The 20,812-nt window shown below is 44.9% G+C and overlaps 1 protein-coding gene across 2 annotated transcripts in view; it reads left to right on the forward strand.

The window, feature by feature from the left end:
* Positions 1-20,812, forward strand: part of SLC5A1 (solute carrier family 5 member 1) — a 70,549-nt gene that overhangs the window by 22,631 nt on the left and 27,106 nt on the right. For both annotated transcript variants that reach the window (XM_024239879.3, XM_054543363.2), the window contains 7 exons: positions 1,999-2,103; positions 3,010-3,069; positions 3,536-3,640; positions 17,038-17,143; positions 18,250-18,330; positions 19,633-19,853; positions 20,094-20,229. In XM_024239879.3, the coding sequence (XP_024095647.1) occupies positions 1,999-2,103; positions 3,010-3,069; positions 3,536-3,640; positions 17,038-17,143; positions 18,250-18,330; positions 19,633-19,853; positions 20,094-20,229 (814 nt within the window). The remainder of the gene's footprint in view (positions 1-1,998; positions 2,104-3,009; positions 3,070-3,535; positions 3,641-17,037; positions 17,144-18,249; positions 18,331-19,632; positions 19,854-20,093; positions 20,230-20,812) is intronic.

Below are 20,812 nucleotides of genomic sequence, written 5' to 3' on the forward strand. Positions count from 1 at the left end.
AATAAAACTAACTTTGTTTTTTGAGTCAGGGTCTCACTCTGTCACTTCAGCTGGAGTGCAGTTGCACAATCATAGTTCATTGAAGCCTGGAAGTCCTGGGCTCAATTGATCCTCCCTTCTCAGCGTCCTAAGTAGGTAGTACTACAGGCACGCACCACCACGCCCAGCTAAGTTTTTACATTTTTTTTGTAGTGGCAGAGTCTCACTATGTTGCCCAGGCTGGTCTCCAACTCCTGGTCTGAAGCAATCTTCCTGCTTCAGCCTCCTAAAGTACTGGGATTAGAAGCATGAGCCACCACACCCAGCCTAAATGACTCTATTTTAAAATATTAAGATCACAAATCATTATCATACATCAACCTTCTTTTTGCTTCTCAACTACGCATACCTTTCCCACTTGTGGGGTGCCAGGAGGTCTTTGCTTAGGTGGAATGCTATTCCTGTGGTCTCTGAATGATTGACTTTTTTGTCATTCAGATCTCAGCTTAAAGGTCTGAATTATATAATTCTTTAATATTAGAGAAAGTGCATAGAGAGACCTTCTCAGACTCTTCAATCTAATCACTCTATCACACTCTCTATTCTCTTCATAGCACTTACCACTCTCTGATCATTGTTTTTGTTGCTTATTTATTTATGTTTACAGTATTTGAATATAAGCTTCTTGACAGTAGGGATTTTGTCTGTGTTATTCACAGCTGTTATTAGTGTTTGACACGTGTAGTAGATGCTAAGTTAATATTTGTTGAGCAGATGTATTAATGCACCTGCACCAACCACTGTCTCCTCATTGTCATTCTGAGAACTTCTTCTGGCTAAGCCTTCAGAAATCTCCCTCTCCCCTGACTTAATATTTGGCACTAAGCACCAGCTGCCTTATACTGGGAATAGGGGCTGGTACAGTTAGAACAGTTTCTTGGCATAATCTGTCTTTTGGGAAATAAGCATTTTGTTCCAGGTTTGGACCATCTCTGGGACATTAGATAAATAACTACAAGCCTCTCCCCAACTGCTTAGCAAGAATGGGGATAATTACACTTGTTTGGTTCTTATCAAATGCTGCTGCACCTTCTCCTCTTGGATACAGAAGGACTTTAGAACTTTCTGGGGTTCTTTTTGGCCTCAAATGCAATTGAATTGCTGACACAGTATTATGATTGGTTAGTGCAAGATCCCTCTCTTGCTTTACCTGATATTTTCTTTTTTTGTCTCCCACTCACAGTCCTATTCTCCTTTCCCCTTCCAGTCTTCCACTCTTGGGTATTTGATATATATGCTTCCAATCTGTCTTCTATAATCTGTATTTAGACATGTGCGTATCCTTGAAAAATGCAGTGTTTTGTGCATGTGTCCGTGTGGTCCCTAGAACCTTTGTAAAAAATATCAATACTATATGATCTAGAGAATTATTATTATTATTAATATCATCTCTTGTTACTTGGGAGTTCATGGAGTCACATAATTTAATAGCTAGGAATCACTTGCAAATCAGCTCCATGCCCCTCCTCATTTGACCAGGTGACTAAGGTCCAGAGGCTTCCTTTCTTTCAAGAAAATTGTCAGTGTTTACTGAGAGCTTGTATTGGGCAAGACCCTAAGCCACCAGGCATGCTGGGGGATGTGGAGATCAAGGGCTCATGCTCCTAGGCACACAGCCTTGAAGGAGATTTTTAGGGAGGCCTGGTGGCTGTGGGACTTTCCATATCTTCTTCAGGATTGGACATGGGGCCCACAAAAGACTCACAGATGATCTGGTTTGGGGATACATCCCACTGCTCCTTCTCCAATCCTCTCCTTTTCATCTTTACTATTTTCCAAGTTTCCACATCTGCCTTCTGAACCAGCTGTCCCTGATGATTCCAGCACAGTTGTGCTTCCCAGCCCGCCTCTGCTCTTTCTTGTCCTTCTCTTGGCTGACATGTCTCCTCTCTCTTTGACCCACTCTGAGTCTCCTGGTGGAGCACAGAGCCCTCACCTGACTTTCTTTTGCTTTTCCAGATTGGAGCCTCCCTCTTTGCTAGTAACATTGGAAGTGGCCACTTTGTGGGGCTGGCAGGGACCGGAGCAGCTTCAGGCATCGCCATTGGAGGCTTTGAATGGAATGTGAGTAACACTGCAGCCATGGTGCACTGGGGCTGGAAGGAGCCTTAGCAGTCAACCAGTTCAATCTATGCTCAGAGGAGCCGAAGGTGTTAGGGAACCCTTCAGGGTCACCCCAGGGTGCAGACAGAGGAGGGGCATGACTTCAGGAGCCTCAGGGCCCTGCTCCCCTTCCACCAGAGTGGCATGAGAAAACCACTGGTATGACAGCAATACTATTTTTTCTGTTTTCCCTTCACGTGGAAAAGCCAAGGCCCTTCTAGCCATGTTTGAGGTTTGGAAATGCTTACCACCAGATTTCCCTTATTATTATTATTATTTCTATTATTTTATTTCTAGAGACAGGGTCTTGCTCCGTTGCTCAGGCTGGAGTGCAGTGATGCAATCATAGCCTACTGCAGCCTCAAACTCCTGAGCTCAAGCGATGTTCCCACTTCATTCTCCCAAGTAGCTGGGACTACAAGCATGTGCCACCATGCTTGGCAAATTTTTTAATTTTTTGTAGAAGCAGGGCCTCACTATGTTGCCCAGGCTGGTCTTGAACTCCTGGCCTCTAATAATAATAGTAGTAGTAATAATAAATGTAATCATTTATTATTATTATTATTAAAGCTCTCTAAATGGCATTTTACTCTATGTAAACCAGGGAAGAGGTGAAGGAGAACCCAGTGCTCTAGCTGTGGCCCAGTGCTGTGATGTTGATGAGCAGCCTCCTGGGCTCCTCTCTGCTGTTTTCTAGCTGCTATTTCCATGGGTTAGTTAGGCAGCAAAGGCCTCCTCCAGTCTCTAATGGCTCCTTAGGGGAGAACATGCTGGGTAATTTTTCTGCAGCAGCTGAGGGGCCCTTCAGGTGGCAGGGATGGGCTAAGGTTCCTCCTAATTTGAGTCCACCTTTTGTGTTCATTTCAGGCCCTGGTTTTGGTGGTTGTGCTGGGCTGGCTGTTTGTCCCCATCTATATTAAGGCTGGGGTAAGTATCTGCTCTGTTATTTCATTTTCTGCTGGCAAATGCATCTGTCAGCTTGGTCTTCCTAGAGGGCAGAGGAGACATTATGGGATAAATGGCAGAAAAATCTGTGGATTGGCTTTCACTCCCAGGTTATGAAATTCCCGACTGTCTGCAGTGGCATTATGTGTATATATTCCTCCTCCTCCAGGGCGAGGGTCTGGCTCCTTAGTAATGCCCAGTGACAGGTTTATTGGGCTGGGATAACACCTAGCTACTCCTACAGTGGTAGGGCATATGGGATTAAAATGAGCAAACGGCTGGAGGTCAGGTGTCATCTGGCCACCTCGCAGACTTCTCCGGCCAGCAAAGGTTATGAATCCTTGACCACACTTCTGTGGCCCTGATATTAGGATGGTGTCACTGTTCTGTCTGCTCTGGGCCCTCTGGTCACTGTGGCTGGCAGTGACCTCCCTCGCACCCCATGCAGGTGGTGACGATGCCAGAGTACCTGCGGAAGCGGTTTGGAGGCCAGCGGATCCAGGTCTACCTTTCCCTTCTGTCCCTGCTGCTCTACATTTTCACCAAGATCTCGGTGAGTCCACTGCCCCACGGGGCTGGGCTGTCTCAGAAGCTGCCACTCTCATTCCTCATCACATGTTGCCCACCAAGAGGCGGCTCTATACATTTCTATTAACTTGGCCCCTTAAGCTTTCTTGCGCCTTGGAGTAAAGTCCTATTTCTGCATCGAGGAGCCAGTGGAATTCAATGGAAATCTGTCCTCCACTGTGGTGCAGGTTGAAAACACAAACAGGTTTGTGAAGGTTCAGGGAAAGCAGTTCTTAATAGAAGATTAAAAGGGAGTTAGGGATGGAACTCCCTATGATCCAGCAATCTCGCTATTGGGTATATATGCACAAGAATTGAAATTAATATATCGAAGAGGTATCTGCACTCCCATGTTCATTGCAGCACTATTCACAATAGCGAAGATATAGAATCAATGTAAGTCCCATTAACGGATGAATGGATAAAGAATACGTGGCATATATACACAGTGGAATACCACTCGGCTTAAAAAAGAAGGAAATGCTGTCATTTGTTGTGAACGTGCTGTCCATGTTCATAACATGGATGAACCTGAAGAACATTATGTTAAGTGAAATGGCTAGGCACAGAAAGACAAATACAGCATAGTGGAATCTAAAAAAGTCAACTCAGAAGCAGAGAGTAGAATGGTAGTTACCAGGGTCTGGGGGTGAGGGGGTGGGGAGGTGGGGAGATGTTGGTCAAAGGATACAAAATTTCAGTTAGATAGGAGGAGTAAGTTCAAGAGATCTATTGTACAACATGGCGACTACAGCTAATAACAACGTGTTTTGAAAATCAGAGAAAGATTTTAGCTGGGCTTAGTAGTGTGTGCCTGTAGTCCCAGCAATTCAGGAGGCTGAGATGGGAGCCCCAGGGGTTTGAGGCCACCCTGGGCAAATGTAGTGAGACCCTGCCTCTTTGGAAAAAAAAGATTTTTAAGTGTTTTCACCACAAAAAAGATAAGTATTTGTTTGAGGTAATGTATATGTTAATTAGCTCAACTGAGCCATCCCATAATATATGGTTTAAAATATCATGCAGTACATGATAAATATATATAATTTTTATTTGTCAATTTAAAAAAGGGGGGGAGTTAGGGATATCTAAGGGTTGGCCCCAACTTTAGAGGCAGGCATGGGCCTTTGTGCCCTGCCAGGGTAAAATCTGACTCTATGTGACATTTCTCATGCACTTAAACACAAGCAGCCAGTGCCAACTCTGGAAGGCACTCTGGAAGATTCTGTCTTCTTTCATGGACAGAGAAATGAAAACCCTGGAGTTGGAATGAACTTCTCTTGAATCAGGAGTAGAATCCAGGTCTCCGATTCTCAATTCACTGTCCTTTTCCCTGCACAAGGCTCCTGCTTTTTCTTGGAATCAGCTCTGTGGGCCTTTAATTGCTAACTCTCTGGGGGATTTTTACTCTCTCTGAACCCAACCACTGGGGCTGCCCCTCTACCATTTAGCCTGCTGTCCTTGCCAATCTGGAGCTGTAGGTCCACCTTGCAGAGCTGAGATTTCTCAAGGATTGGAGGGCCACTGGGGTACCTTTGAAAGCTGGGCAGAGCTCTTGGCTGGCCTACTGGAGCAAACATTGTGTTTCTCTTCTCCCCTCCCCTCCCCTCCCTGCCTCCCCCCCACCTCCCCTCCTGCCCTCCCCTCTCCTCCCCTGCCTCCCTCCCTCCCCTCCCCTCCCCCCTCCCTCCCTCCCTCCTTTCTTCTTCATTCTTCTTCTTTCTTCTTCCTTCTACTTTCTTCGTCTTCCTTTTTGTGAGATAGGGTCTTGCTGTATTACCCAGACTGCCAGACTGGAGTGCATGGCATGATCATAGCTCAGTGCAGCCTCTATCTCCTGGGCTCAGGCGATCCTTCCACCTCAGCCTCTTGTGTAGCTGGGGCTACAGGTGTGTTCCACCATGCCCAGCTAATTAAAAAATTCTTTTGTAGAGACAGGGCCTCACTATGTTGCCCAGGCTGGTCTCAAACTCCTGGACTCAAGCAATTCTTCTGCCTCAGCCACCTAAAGTGTTGGGATTATAGGCATGAGCCACTGCGCCCGGCCTTGTGTTCCTTCTTTACTTCACGTTTTCTTCCTTGAAAGTGTTCAGGTCAATTCCTCTTGATGGTAAAACAAAACAAAGCAACAACAAAAAACACAAAACAATCAGGAAACCACTAAACTTCTGAGATATCTTTCTGACAGCCCAAAAGATGGTAGGAAGAGAAAAGTTTGCTTATAGATTTTAGTGTGCATTTTTTTTGTCCCCAAGGTGACTGTCAGTCTGATAAAGGTTAAAGCAATGGTATGAAAAGAAAAGAAAAGAAAAGAAAAGAAAATGTAAATGATAAGGAATAAGAGAAAGAAAATAGAACTTTAGTAAGAAAACTACCTTGGAGAATAATTGAAGGAGCTGGCTCCTAGTCTGTTCCCCTGCCCACTAGTGGGTGACCTGGGGCAAATGTCATAAAAGCTTAGCTTCTTTATGAGTAAGATGGGGATAATAATTCTTGCCTTGCCTAGATCACTGGGTGTTGGTGAGCATCCAGTGAATTTATCTGAAAACACAAAGTGTTCTTGAAATGTAAGATATAATGTTAACGAGGCCAGTTGCAGTGGCTCATGCCTGTAATCCCAGCACTTTGGGAGGCTGAAGCATGAGGACTGCGTGAGACCAGGAGATTAAGATCGGCCTGGGCAACATGGCAAGACCCTATATATACAAAAAATAAAAAATATTAACCAGGCATGGTGGTGTGCACCTGTTGTCACAGTTACTCAGGAGGCTAAGGTGGGAGGATCACTTGATCCCAGGAATTCAAGGTTGTGAGCTATGATCGCACCACTGCACTCCAGCCTGGGTGACACAGTGAGATCCTGTTGCTAAATAAATAAATAAATAAATAAATAAATAAAGATATAATGATAATGAACATGGTTAATTGAGAGCCTTCAGCACTCTCTGCAAGAAGCTCTCTGGGTTGCAGTAGGGCAGAGAGAGAGAGGTGGTGTTTTCTGAGATCACATAGGGAGTAGCTCCAGCTTTTCCCCTTAGCCAGCAGTTGCAAAGTGCTCATCGCTCTATCAAAAGGGTTGTCTCGTTGCCTATGATCAGTTTTTCTCTCTCTTGTTGTTCTCCCCTATCCAGCACCAAAGGCGAGATTGGTCCAATCTCAGTATCTTGCAAAAGATCTGCCCTGGGTGAGATGTGAGTTGGATTGGATCTGAATTGAGCCATCTACTCTAGCTAGGTAGGGTTCTGAAAATACAGTTGCTAGTGTTTCTGTTTTCCTGATTACTTAAAGTTGAGACAACAGCAACATTAAATAACATTTGCATTTTTTTTTATTATGGAAAATTTCAAACATACATAAGCAAAGATAGAATAGGATAACAAGCACTCACGGACCTAACACTGATCACTTAGCTTTAACAATTATCAACATTTTGCCATTTTTGGTTCATCTATCCTCTTCCAATTTTTTTCCCAGCAGTATTTTATTTTATTTTATTTTTTCCAACTTTTATTTTAGGATCAGGGTACATGTACAGGTTATATGGTTAAATCGCATGTCACGGGAGTTTGGTGTACAGATTATTTTGTCACCCAGGTAATAAGCATAATACCCGATAGTTTTTTGTTCCTCACCCTTCTCCCATCCTCCACCCTCAAGTACGCCCCAGTGTCTATTGTTTCCTTCTTTGTGTCCATGTGTACTCAGTGTTTAGGTCTCACTTATAAGTGAGAAAACATGCAGTATTTGGTTTTCTGTTCCTGCATTAATTCAATTAGGATAATGGCTTCCAGCTCCATCCACGTTGCTGCAAAGGATGTAATCTCATTCTTTTTTATGGCTGCATAGTATTACGGTGTATATGTGCCACATTTTCTTTATTCAGTCCACCACTGATGGGCATTTAGGTTGATTTCATAACTTTACTACTGTGAATAATGCTCAGCAGTATTTTAAATCAAATCTCAGATCCCATGTGATTTCACTGTAAATTCTTCAGAATGTACCTTTGACTTTAAAAAAATATAACCATTGTGCTATTATCATATCTAACAAAATTTACAGTAATTTCTTAATTTAGGTAGTTTAATACCTGGCCCATATCAAGATTTTCCTAATAATCTCAAAAATGTTTTCTTACAGTTTGTTTGAATCAGGATCTGAACAAAGTCTAGATCACTTCACATTTGGTTCTCTCTTTAAAGGGAATATACATGTATAGGTCTTCAGCCTACTACAGTTATTTTTCCCTTTTACATTATTACCTTCCTGTCCTGGCCTACATGAATACACATTTTTTTATTGGGTTATATGTCTATTTGTTGTTCAGTTGTAAAAATTCTTCATATATTCTGGATGCTAGACCCTTATCAGATATATGACTTGCAAAAATTTTTTTCCCATCCTGTAGGTTGTTTTTTCACTTTCTTGATAATGTCCTCTGATGCACAAAGGTTTTAAATCTTGGTGAAGTTCAATTTATCTATTTTATCTCTTGTTGCTTATGCTTTTGGTGTCATTTCTAAGAATCCACTGCCAAATCCAAGGTCATGAAAATGTACCCCCTTGTTTTCTCCTTAGAGCTTCATAGTTTTAGTGCTTATATTTAGGGCTTTGATCCATTGTGAGTTAATTTATGTATATGGTACGGCCATGTGCCACCATGCCCAACTTCATTCTTTCGCATGTGGATATCCAGTTCTCCCAGTACCATTTTTTTGAAGAAATGATTGTTTTCCCACTGAATGGTCTTGCACGTAAGTTTTTACTGAACCTGCTGAAAACATGCTCTTGCTGATAATGCTGTTAAGGTTTTGTCTTGGAGTTGGGGGCAACACCTAGGAATAGTGCTGCCTCCTTGTGTAGCTTCCTGACTCACACTGCTTCTGCCCTTGACCCATGCCTTTGTGCTTTCTCCACTAATGTCATGACTCAGCCTCCTTTACTTTCTCCTCCTCTGCTTCAGGGTTGGTATTTTTTGTTTGTTTGTTTGTTTCATTTTTTTAGATGTAGTTTCACTCTCGTTGCCCAGGCTGGAGTACTGTGGCGTGATCTTGGCTCACTGCAACCTCCACCTCCCGGGTTCAAGTGATTCTCCTGCCTCAGCCTCCTGAGTAGCTGGGATTACAGGCATGCGCCACCATGCCTGGCTAATTTTTGTATATTTTTAGTAGAGACAGGGTTTTACCATGTTGGCCAGGCTGGTCTCGAACTCCTGACCTCAGATGATCCACCCGCTTCGGCCTCCCAAAGTGCTGGGATTACAGGTGTGAGCCACTGAGCCCGGCCCCCGGGTTGGTTTTTAGTTATAAGATGAAAGGCCTGGGCTTTCCCATTTTATTTGATTAGAGACCAGTGTGCAGAGCCTGGACTGGAAAATGCTGGGAGGGCTAGAGAAATCGGGCTTTGGCTTCCTGAGAAAGGGCAGTGTGTCTGTCTAAGAAGAGAAAAGGGAATGTGATCAGGAGGGTGAGGAGGTCACACTGCAATGAGCAGGAGGGTGGTACCTGTCTACTGTGCACGTAGAGAAGGGTGCTGGGCCTCCCCTTCTCCCAGGCAAGTGTCCTCCAAGTCCACAGTTCGAGCAGGTGAAAGTCTGTGGACTGCAGTTGCCATGGTAAGAGCACTCTTTGTCCTCAGAGCTGGTGCAGGGGTGGCAGGGGTGGTCATATAAATAAATTAGGTGCCCAACCTCTCTCCCTGCCTTCTCTATCGCCTCACCTATTTTTCAAGTTACTGATTAAACCTTCTTGGACTTGGGAGCCCCCAGGGAGCCGAGGGACAGCCTCTTTCAGCTCAGATCTGGATGGAGCCCATCCCCTAGGAGCTCGCTTTTTCTAAATTTGGCTTTTGAATTGTATGTGTTGTGTGCTGCTCCCTCTCTGTGTGATTTTTGAGGCTCCTTACCCTCCTCACCCTCCTCACCCTCCTGCTCACATTCCCTTTTCTCTTCTTGGACAGATGCACTGCCCTCCCTCAGGAAGCTGAAGCCTGATTTCTCCAGCCTTCCCAGCATTTCCCAGTCCAGACTCTGCACACTGGTCTCTAATCAAATAAGACTGAAAAGCCCAGGCTTTTTATCTTATAATTAAAAACTAACCCTGAAGGAAAGGAGGAGAAAGTGAAGGAGGCTGAATCATGATATTAGTGGAGGCCATGACCAACATTATACTTACTCCATCCATTGTCCAAGACCAGGGATCCCTTGACAAATACATAAGAAGTTTGATATCTGCCCTCTATTTAGTGCCGGTCTCTTCATTTAGTCTCCAACAGGTGTTTTACTTACACCCTCTCCAGTTCTCAGAAGAGTACAGCATGGGTAGGGATTTCTATTATTTATTTGTTTGTTTACTGAGATAGGGTATTGCTCTGTTGCCCAGGCTGGAGTGTAGTGGCATGATCATGGGTCAATGCAACCTTAAACTCGTGGGCTCAAGTGATCACCTCCTGAGTAGCTGAGACTACATCCATGTGCCACCATGCCCAGCTATTTTTCACTTTTTTTTTCCTTTTTTTTTTTTTTTTTTAGAGATAGGGTCTCACTATGTTACCCAGGCTGGTCTTGAACTCCTCGCCTCAAGTGATCCTCTTGCCTTGACCTCCCAAAGTGCCGGGATTACAGGTGTGAGCCACCACATCTGGCTGGGATTTTAATTTTATTTTCCATTTTATGGGAGAGAAAACTGAGTCTCAGAGAAGTTAGGTAATTTCCCCCCAATTACACAGCTAGTATGCGGCAAAGCCAGAACTAGGAGCAGGGTCTCTCCAGTGCCAAAGTCTGTTCTTAGTGTTCTGCCCTGTGCTTGGATGGGATGAAGGCATAGAATGAGGGGATGGGATAGATCATGTGGTCTTATGTCCTGCGCTTTCATTTTACAGATGGAGAAACTGAGGTCCAGACAGGGGAAGGGACTATGAGGGGTTAAACAGGAGCAGAACTGGGATGAGAAGCAGATTTCCTGACACTGAATCTGAACCTTTTGACATTATATGCCCCCTACCTTCTAAGTCTTTCATTCTTCCAGTACAGAGTAGGTTAGAATTCAAGACCCTGGGAAAAATGAAGAGAGCCAGTTAAATGAACCTCACAATATAAATGAGTTGCCAAGAGTAGGATTTGAGAGGACTGTGAGGAGAGAACATCAGCTGCACACTGGGTATATGAAGGATCTGAAGGAGGGACATCTGGGCAGGGGGTAGGGTAGGAAGGGTTGCAGACAGGCAAGGCTTTGTCTTCGTAAATTCGGCTGGTTTTAGGTTCAACATGGGTCACAGAGCATTGAAATTTTAAAAAGAATTACACCGATATCAACTGTACCTGCTAGAAGCTCACTTCAAGACACACAGGAATGCAGGGCTCATGGACAAAGAAAATAACTGTTCATTAACAAAATACGGTGATGAGGCATTTATATTCCACACAAACCGAGATTCACCAATTGTATGTGTGTGTGGAAGGGCACGGATGGTTTGTGATGGGTGAGAAGAGAGGAGGGATGGTGTGAGATTCCTGTCCAGAGAGCGAACAACCAGGGACCTGCCACGAAGGCTTGGGGAGAATGTAGGGATCCAGTGGGGTTGTAATTAATGGGAGAGAGGAGAAAGTACAGGGCATTGTAGGTGCAGAGCCCAGATGTGGCCCAGGCCATTGGCAGCTGTGATGTGGAGCCTTGGCTGTGGCTACCATCTTTTGGTCATGTATTTTTGGGCTCTGAGACTCAGAACTGATTGTCCTTCCATGAGCTCCTGAATTTTATTGGCTCCCTGGAGCACCTGCCTTATCAAGCTCTGAGAAGCATTCCATTCTGTAAAATTTCCCGGCATGTGCATCTTATGCAAATGTGCACAATCCCTGGAGATAAAGCCTCAGATTTTATGACTTACACGTGATGACTGAATGTTTATGTCCCCGTTTGTGTTTCCTAGGGCTGTTATCACAGATCACAGCTATAATAAATGTTTACAGCAATTCTGCTGTCCATTTTGGATCCTTGGGTGAAAAGAAGAGCTTTTGCTTTTGCTTAAGATTTGAATGCTCATTCCCAGGGCCACTCACTTTCACAAGTGGAAAGAGAAATTTGAGTAATGGGGCTTCATCATCTGAAACCGCGAGGCTAGGCAGGATTTATCGAATGCTCGAATACATCTTGGTTACGACCAGAATGGACAGCAAACACACACATATAAAATCACTGGATCTCAAAATATCAGAGCCAAGGTGAAGCAACATGCCCAAAGCTCCCAATCAGGGACTCAGTTACTTGCAGATGCTTTCCAACTGGGATCTGTATTTTTATTCCCCATGAGTCCCATGGACATTGTTCAGCCACATTTTCAAAGTGATGGGAACAACACCCCTGGGCTAAATCCAACACATGATCTATTTTTGTAAGTAAAGTTTTACTGGAGCCCAGCCAAGCCCATTGTTTGTGTTGTCTGTGGCTGCTTTTATGCTTTAATGACAGAGTGTGACAGAGACAGTAAATGCAAAGCATAAAACATTTACTCCCAGGCCCTTTACAGAAAAAGTTCGCCAATTCTTGACCCAGAGGACCATAATTTTTTATTTCACTTCCAGTTGGTTTTGCTTAGCAGCATTGGAGAAATTTTCTTCTTTCCCTTCCGCCTCCCCTTTTCCTCTTTCTTTCCTTCCTTCTTTCCTTCCCTCCCTCCCTCCTTTCCTTCCTTCACTTCCTCCTTCTCTCCTTTCTGTCTCTCCCTCTGTTACTTTCCCTTTCTTTCCTTCCTTCCCTCCCCCTTCCTCTCTCCCCCTTTTTTCACTCTTTTCCTTTCCCTTCCTTTCCCCTTCTTCCTTCCTTTCGTTCTCTCTTTCCTTCTCTCCCTTCCCTCTCTCCCTTCCCTTTCCTTTCCCTCCCTCCATCCTTTCCCCTACTCTCTTTTAAGGGCTAACATTAACTTACGGAAAGAGCAATCTGGGATAAGCTGTGAAACAAATGGTCTCATAGGATTACAGGACAGTTCTTTTATATCAAAGCTGGTGCTGTATTCCCTATATAGTCCCCTATTTTTATGATAAAAAATTTAATGAAATACTTCAAATATACAGTAATGCAGAAAGAATATAGCAAACACCCTTATATCCACCACTCAGATTTTATAGATCTTAACAATGTATTATTTGTGGAAAAGAAATAAAACATAACAGATATAGCCAAAGACCTATTTATACCCTTTTCTTGGTCTCATTTTCCTCTTTCCTAAAAGGTGAATGCTGTCTTGAACTTTGTATGGATTCTTCTAGTCTATGTTTTTATATTTTTACTACATATATATAGGTACCCGTATAGCCATAAAGAATATATTCTGTTTTAAAATTTCTGCTTCCTGCACTTTTGAAACTGTAGGAAAAATGTAACATTGGATTTAAAAATCTTGGGGTGGGAGATGCGCACTGTAACTCCAATACCAATAGTTTCATATTTTGGCCTTGCTCAAATTGTGTGTATTCTTTCACGAAGTTGCAATTAGAATATGCGCACCATTTTGTTGTCTTCTCCCCACCCCTACCATCAAATTGTAAATGTTGTTCCAGTTTCAATTTTCGTCATTATTATTTTTAGGGACTGCAGAACATAACTGTTGACATATAATTTTTAGAAAGCCACTTAAAAATCCTCTGATGGACAAAAATCTCTTGACAGTGGTCACTTTTGGGCTACTTTTACTTTTCAGTGTGTAACTTCTGTGGTTTTTTATTTATTTATTTATTTATTTTATTTTATTTTTATTTGTTTTTTTTTTTTTTTTTGAGCAAAACTCTGTCACCCAGGCTGGAGTGCAGTGGCACGATCTCGGCTCACTGCAACCTCTGCCTCCCAGGCTCAAGCAATTCTCCTGCCTCGGCCTCCCAATTAGCTGAGATTACAGGCCTGCGCCACCACACCTGGCTAATTTTTGTATTTTTAGTAGAGATGGGGTTTAACATGTTGGCCAAGCTGGTGTCTCAAACTCCTGACCTCAAGTGATCCGCTTGCCTCAGCCTCCCAAAGTGCTGGGATTACAGGCATAAGCCACTGTGCCTGGCCTGTGGTGTTTATTTTAACCCCCCACACATACATTATTTTATTTGAGATTTTATTTTAAAAGTAAATTTAAAACTTTTTCTTTGTTGTTAAAAAAGACCTTGCTGGCTGAGCATGGTGGCTCAGGCCTGTAATCCCAGCAGTTTGGGAGACTGAGGTGGGTGGATCACAAGATCAGGAGATTGAGACCATTCTGGCCAACAGGGTGAAACCCTGTCTCTACTAAAATACAAAAAAAATTAGCCAGGCATGGTGGCACGCACCTGTAGTCCCAGCTACTCGGGAGGCTGAGGCAGGGGAATCACTTGAACCGCGGAGATGGAGGTTGCAGTGAGCCGAGATTGTGCCACTGCACTCCAGCCTGGCGAAAGAGCAAGACTCTGTCTCCAAAAAAAAAAAAAAAAAAAAAAAAAAGACCTTGCTCTCTGTAGAAAATATTCCAGAAAGCAGAAAGGAGGTCCCTTACTTTTCAATGTTGTTTCGAGCATCAAAATAATGCATGTGCCTAAATGTCCTTGGTAAACTGTAAAACTCTCTGAACATGAAGAAAAGAAAAGAAAAAAAAAAAACAAAAACAAAACAACAACCCTAGTGGGTTTGTTTGGCAGCTAGGAAGGACCAAAGACCAAACACTAATGTCAGAGCACCCAGACTAGAGTGGCCTTGCTCAGCTGGAGTCACCTACATAAGCTTAGCTAAGGTATTCCCAGCCTGGCCTTTGGCATGCCAAGGGCAGAATTCATCTCTGAAGTTAGAATGACTCATGTGAGGAAGAATTTGTCCTAGGTTTCTTCAATTCACCAGGGAGGTTTCCTTAGAATCCTTTATCTGTACTGTTAGAAGGAAATAGAATATCATAAAAACAAGATTTCTATTAGCCCAACACTTTTCAGAAGTCTTTATAGAGGTCATTTATAGCATTATCTTATAACTTATGTGTTACTTCTTTGTGACTAATGACAGCAAGGCACATATTAATGAGGGTATCACAGTCTACTATGGCGTGTTGTCATAAAGCATTAAAAATTAACTACTCTAGAAAATCAACCAAGGGCAGTTTAAAGGCACTATCAGCTTTGTAATCTTTTCCTAGCTTATTTACACTTATTAGCTAATCCACCAATTCAAACGTGTGTGCATTTAACAGAATTTCACTGCAATCAGTGAATGGGGCCCCTTGAATTTAAGTAACTTTATGTGACTGTGTAGAGGCATGAGAGGAGAGGGACCAGCATTATAAATATTCATTACAATTTCAAGTGGCCCAGTGTGCAGAGTCAGGAAGAAGTGGCCATTTCACTTTTGGCAAGACTTTTATGCACAGCAGGGCCCCCTTCCTCCTCTTGGGCTACTGCAGAGGGCAAGGCAGAACGGAAGCGGTCCAGGACCCGGGAGAAGAATGCTTTCCTCACTGCAGACCTTTCCCACTTCCAACCACTGAGAATCACAAGCCCCTGGAGCCAGGACTTCCTGCATAAACACAAGGACACTGAGAATTAGAGAGGGGAAATGTTTTGCCCAAAGGTTTGCAGGCCTAGAGTGGCGGCACTGGGGCTAAAATGCTGGTTCTTCTGACTGCTAGCTCCAGGGAGAGAGCAGTTTCTTTCTAACTCACCATCTCTCCTCCCGCCTCCTGGCTCTGCCTCCCCTCCTTCACCAGGAAAGATGGTGACATTGGGTCCCCTGGGTGAGAGAATCTTCAGGGGAGGTCTGGGCAGAGGGGAACTAAGGCATCAGGTCCTCAAAAGGCCCACCTTGGGGAAGGGGGTCGAATCACCCTCCAGGGCTCACGTGTTAGCTCAGAAGCATGGAGCTGGTATTAGATGTGCTCTTTGCTAACTAATGGAGGGAGGGAATAGGAGATTCTCATAGGAGGGACAGGCAGGTATGGTGGGAAACTTAAACACTGGAGGGCCCTCAGGAGCAGCAATGGGATAGGGACTGGGAAATGGGACCAGAGAGGAGATGCAAGATGTAAGAGGAGATGTGAGAAGTAAGAGTCCAACCCTGCTAGCCCATCCCCAGGGCTCTGTCTCAGCACTGTTTGTATGCCGTGAAATGTTAGGGTTTGTGCAGTGAAACAGTTCGTGCATTCATTCCATCTAGGGGAAGTCCAGTTTCTTCCACATCTGGAGATTTGAAAACAAAAGACTCAACTGGGCGCGGTAATCCCAGCACTTTGGGAGTCCAAAGCAGGCAGATCATGAGGTCAGGAGTTCGAGACCAGCCTGACCAACATGGTGAAACCCTGTCTCTACTAAAAATACAAAAATTAGCTAGGTGTGGTGGTGCATACCTGTGATCCCAGCTATGCAGGAGGCTGAGGCAGGAGAATCGCTTGAACCCGGGAGGCAGAGGTTGCAGTGAGCTGAGATCATGCCACTGCACTCCAGCCTGGGCGACAGAGTGAGACTCCGTCAAAAAAAATAAAATAAATAAAAAAGACTCACCATGATCATCCCTTAATACTACCTTCCCTGGTATTGTTTTGGAGATGACATGAACATGTATTTGGGGTGACCCTGGTGCTCTCTGCTGGTTTATATGAGCAACTGCACCATCCAGCCAGGTAGATTAGTTCATGTAGTTCATTGGGAGAAGGTAGTTCATTAGGAGGTAGGTAGTTCATTAGGAGATGGCCGAAAGAGACAGGAAGGAGGAGAAAGGGTGAAGGTGGAAGAACTGCATCAAGAATTAAGGAGTGAGGAGGGAGCAATTCTCCCAGAAATTACATGAAATAATCTAAATAAAACCAGCAAGTACCAAGCCTGCTATGTAAGAGGTGCTTGGTGACGTTCTGGTTGTGTCTGAGTCAAGATGGACTGCATCCGGGTTGGGGAGTTAAAATTACAAACTTGCTAAGTTTCTCCCCGCTCCTGGGTGGGGGTGGGGTTTCTCACTTATGGACTCTCCAGCACTCAGACTTGCTTTTGGAAACGAGCTCTGATAAACCTGTGTACACTGAGGTGCAAAAGATGGACAATAGCTCAGAGCAACAGTCTACAGGTGACTTGCAAGGAAACTCTAAGTGTTAATAGCTGTTCCTTGGCAAAAAGAGTTCAATAGTTCAGTGATTTTGTGAGATGTCATGTACCACGTTCCCTCCCTGGGGATGACTGTACATGGCATATATTAAAGGCTCAGAAAAGTTGTGTGGCAAAGAAACTGCCTTAACTCTGTTTAGCATTTTATAGACCTTTTTGACCATGGAATTCTTTTTCTTATGGAATACCTATTATCATCTTGAATAAAGCTTGCTTGGAAAATCAGGAGTAGAGAGACCATAGGCCCTGTAGGCAGCTGACCTCTCTCCCTCCTAACTCCGCCTCTCCTTTCCTTCCAGGCAGACATCTTCTCGGGGGCCATATTCATCAATCTGGCCTTAGGCCTGAATCTGTATTTAGCCATCTTTCTCTTATTGGCAATCACTGCCCTTTACACAATTACAGGTGAGTCCATTCAAATAAACCAGCACCTCAAACCCAGCTCGGGATCAGGCACTAGTGAAGGATAAAGGGAAGTAGGAGAGGTGGTTTCTCTTCTTGAGGAGGAGAGATACACTCAGGTAAGAGTTTGGGAGTGAGGTATTTGCTTAGTCCCAACTCATAGACCCTCCAAGTTATATGAGTGGTTTTGGAAAGCTGTGGTGTTGGCTGGGATAGTCAGGGCAGCTTCTCACAGGAGTGCATGCAGAGCTGGGCCCTGTGGGTTGTGGAGATGACTTAGCTAAGGTGGGAGAATCAGAGCAGTGGCAGGTGCAGAAATAAGTGAGCACAGGGGAGTGGAGGCAGGGTGGGCACGCAGAGGCTCCTGGCTGGAGGAGGGTGGCCATTGAAGGATCGTGGGGGTTTGTGGGGACCATACAGCTTGATAGTTCAAATGAGGTCACAGTATACTGTGTGTTTTGAACACAGTATACTGGGGTTTGCAAAGCCAGGCAGAGGCCTTGGATTTGATGTGTCAGGGACTGGGAGCCCCTGTAAGGAGGGAGAAAGGAAGTGACTCACACACAGAGGTATTAGAAGAAGACTCAAGTGGCCACCCAAGAAGCTGGTGCACAAATAGCAATTGGGGCTCCTTTGCAGAGGGGTCACTCTGCCTCCTTGGTGGGGGTGGGAGGGATCAGCTTTAGAACTTGCTGCTTGACTGGAGCCCCACAGCTTTGGGGACTAAGAAAAAGGTAGACATATGTCCCACCATCTCCACAGCCAGCTCTTTGCTCCTCCCTGCCTTGTGTGTGGAAGATGCTTCTTCTTACCACAGAAGAGTCATCTCCTTTGAGCCATCTTCTGGCTCAAAAGGGTCACACCAGACTCTTTCCCCTCAAGTAGGGAGAAACATTCGCCACTTCTATGACAGATGGAGCTGTGGGAACATGCTGAATAGCAGAATACTGTAACAGGACAAGGGAGGGAAGGAAGGAGAGGCAGGCAAACGACTGTGGGGATGTTCTCAGAAGGCCAGCAGGAAGTGGAGGGTGGAGAGTGGAGAAGGAAGCAAGTAGACAAGTCACCCTCCACACAAGGTCAGATGTGTTGTCTTCTTGCCTGCTTAGGGGGCCTGGCGGCGGTGATTTACACGGACACCTTGCAGACGGTGATCATGCTGGTGGGGTCTTTAATCCTGACTGGGTTTGGTAAGTGGGGCCAGGGCAGGCTGAGGAGGTGGGAGCAGAGGTAGAGGGCTTCAGGAAGAGAAAGGCAAGTCCAGCCTCTCTACCTGTTGCCAGACTAGGCAGTGAGCTGAGGTGTGCTCTGCCCTTCCAAAGGGAGGATCCAGCCCAGATGGGTTGTCATTGTGGGTATGCAGGGATTACACCCCAAATACAGCTTCCTCATCCCTGGAAGGCTGAGGTTGGGGCTGGTCCTGGATTTTCTGCTGCCCTCTCTCACCAGTCTGGGCTAGTGGTTGTGCTGTGAGCCTGTACTAACATGGTGTTCTGTTTGCAGAGAAACTGGACAAAAAAGGATAAGGCTAAATATCCATCAAGCTAAATCTATTCAAATGTTGCATCTTCAATCTTAGGCTACATCTTATCTACATTTTGATGTCAAATGTCCTTTCTTTTATGAATTGTTGATAGTGGGTGATAATGTTCCTTTTAATGCCCCTATTTGGCAAAATTAAAAACTTGGCTCCTCAGTGTTGGCCCTCCAATTTTTTGGTTTTTGTTTTTTGCAATTTTACTTGTCTATGAAATCTTAAAGACGAGACTGGAGAACCTAGGTAAGGGTACTTATTATGGGAGGATAGAAAGTACATTTTATTTCTAGGTGCTCAAGGCCCACTGTGTATCCCGCAAAAACTTGTATTTGCTCTCCACTCTTCTGTTTTCTAAGGACTTTCATTTGGTTCTCCCCAGCAGGCCTTGGGTGTTAGCCAGGCAGGCAGTGGAATGACTTATTCAAGGACACACAATTGAGAGGTGGCAGGTTCCGGATTTCTCACCCATTCCCTGTCCATCCCACCACACTGCTGGGTCCAGGAGTGGTAGGTGTGGGTCCAAGGTCCCAAAGGCCACTGTGTGTGTGTCTAGGTCTGTGTGTCTCTAGGCCTGAGTCCAAGGCTCCAAAGGCCATGGCTGATGGCAGAGGGTGAGGGAAAAAACAGAGTCTTTGTATGTGGTCCCAAACCAAGGTCTTTCTTTGATTAATAAAAGTCCCCTCCCTTTTATAAAGAGGTTTACAGTTGGAGCACTTTTACAAGTTATTGCTTTGGTCCTCATAACAGCCCCCAAGGGGGCTGGGTAGGGCTACTAATCTCATTCTATGGATGACAAAGCTGAGACCCAGAATGGGAAGGTGACTTGCCCAAGGCCACTCAGTGAGGGCTCTGTCTGTGGGTTGGGTCCTCTCAGTTTCTCAGGCATCTATGGAAAGAAGCTGCTATGAAGAGTTGAAGATTTCAGAATGTTCATTTCTGTACCGATGTTTTCCAGCTTTTCACGAAGTGGGAGGCTATGACGCCTTCATGGAAAAGTACATGAAAGCCATTCCAACCACAGTGTCTGATGGCAACACCACTGTTCAGGAAAAATGCTACACTCCAAGGGCCGACTCCTTCCACATCTTCCGAGATCCCCTCACGGGAGACCTCCCATGGCCTGGGCTCATCTTTGGGATGTCCATCCTTGCCTTGTGGTACTGGTGCACAGATCAGGTACCCAAGCTGGATGTGCGGGATAGACAGAGTCTTCCCCAGGGCCCTACAGGAACTCCTGTCTGTCTGTGGTTTGTAGGGTTGGGACAGGGAGGGGAGAGCTCAGGTGGTCTGTGAGTTGCCACGCCCCAGTGATACAGGAGTGCCAGGTCAATGACCCAAGATGGCGAAGCTAGGAAGTACAAAGGTGTCACAGGGTCTCTGGTCTGCACACCTCCCTTAATGGGCTTTTTCTGGCAGGTCATTGTGCAGCGCTGCCTGTCAGCCAAGAATATGTCTCACGTGAAGGCCGGCTGCACCCTGTGTGGGTATCTAAAGCTGCTGCCCATGTTCATCATGGTGATGCCAGGAATGATCAGCCGCATTCTGTACACAGGTAATAACTTCTGCTGGACCCACAAACCACTCTCCCTTTTTCTGTCTCCAAGTCACTTCTAAAGCTCTATAGCTTCCCGCTTCCTCCTTTTTTTTTTTGAGACCAGGTCTCACTCTGTCGCCCAGGCTGGAGTGCAGTGGTGTGATCATTGCTCACTGCAGTCTCCAACTCTAACTCCTGGGCCCTAGTGACCTTCCTGCTTCAGCCTCCCGAGCAGCTGGGACTACAGGTATGTACCACCATGCCTGCCTAATTTTTAATTTTTTTTTTGTAGCGATGGGATTTTGTTATGTTGCTCAGGCTGGTCTCGAACTCCTGGCCTCAAGTGATCCTCCTGCCTTGGCCTTTCAAAGTGCTGGGATTATAGGCATGAGCCACCACGCCTGGCCCTCTTCTTTATTTGTTATGGTCATATCCAAGCATTATTGTTCCTGTGCTAGACAGTGAGCAACTTGAGAGAACTTTTGGAGTTGTCTTCCCTGGTTTCTTACGTTGACAATTGTTTCCTCCTTTTTTTTTTTTTCAAATCTTCTAAAGTTATGACATACCTCCAGGTCACTTCTCCCTAATAATATTTGCTCAA

Source organism: Pongo abelii, chromosome 23 (assembly GCF_028885655.2).
Source record: "Pongo abelii isolate AG06213 chromosome 23, NHGRI_mPonAbe1-v2.0_pri, whole genome shotgun sequence".
In the NCBI taxonomy this organism is placed as follows: Eukaryota; Metazoa; Chordata; class Mammalia; order Primates; family Hominidae; genus Pongo; species Pongo abelii.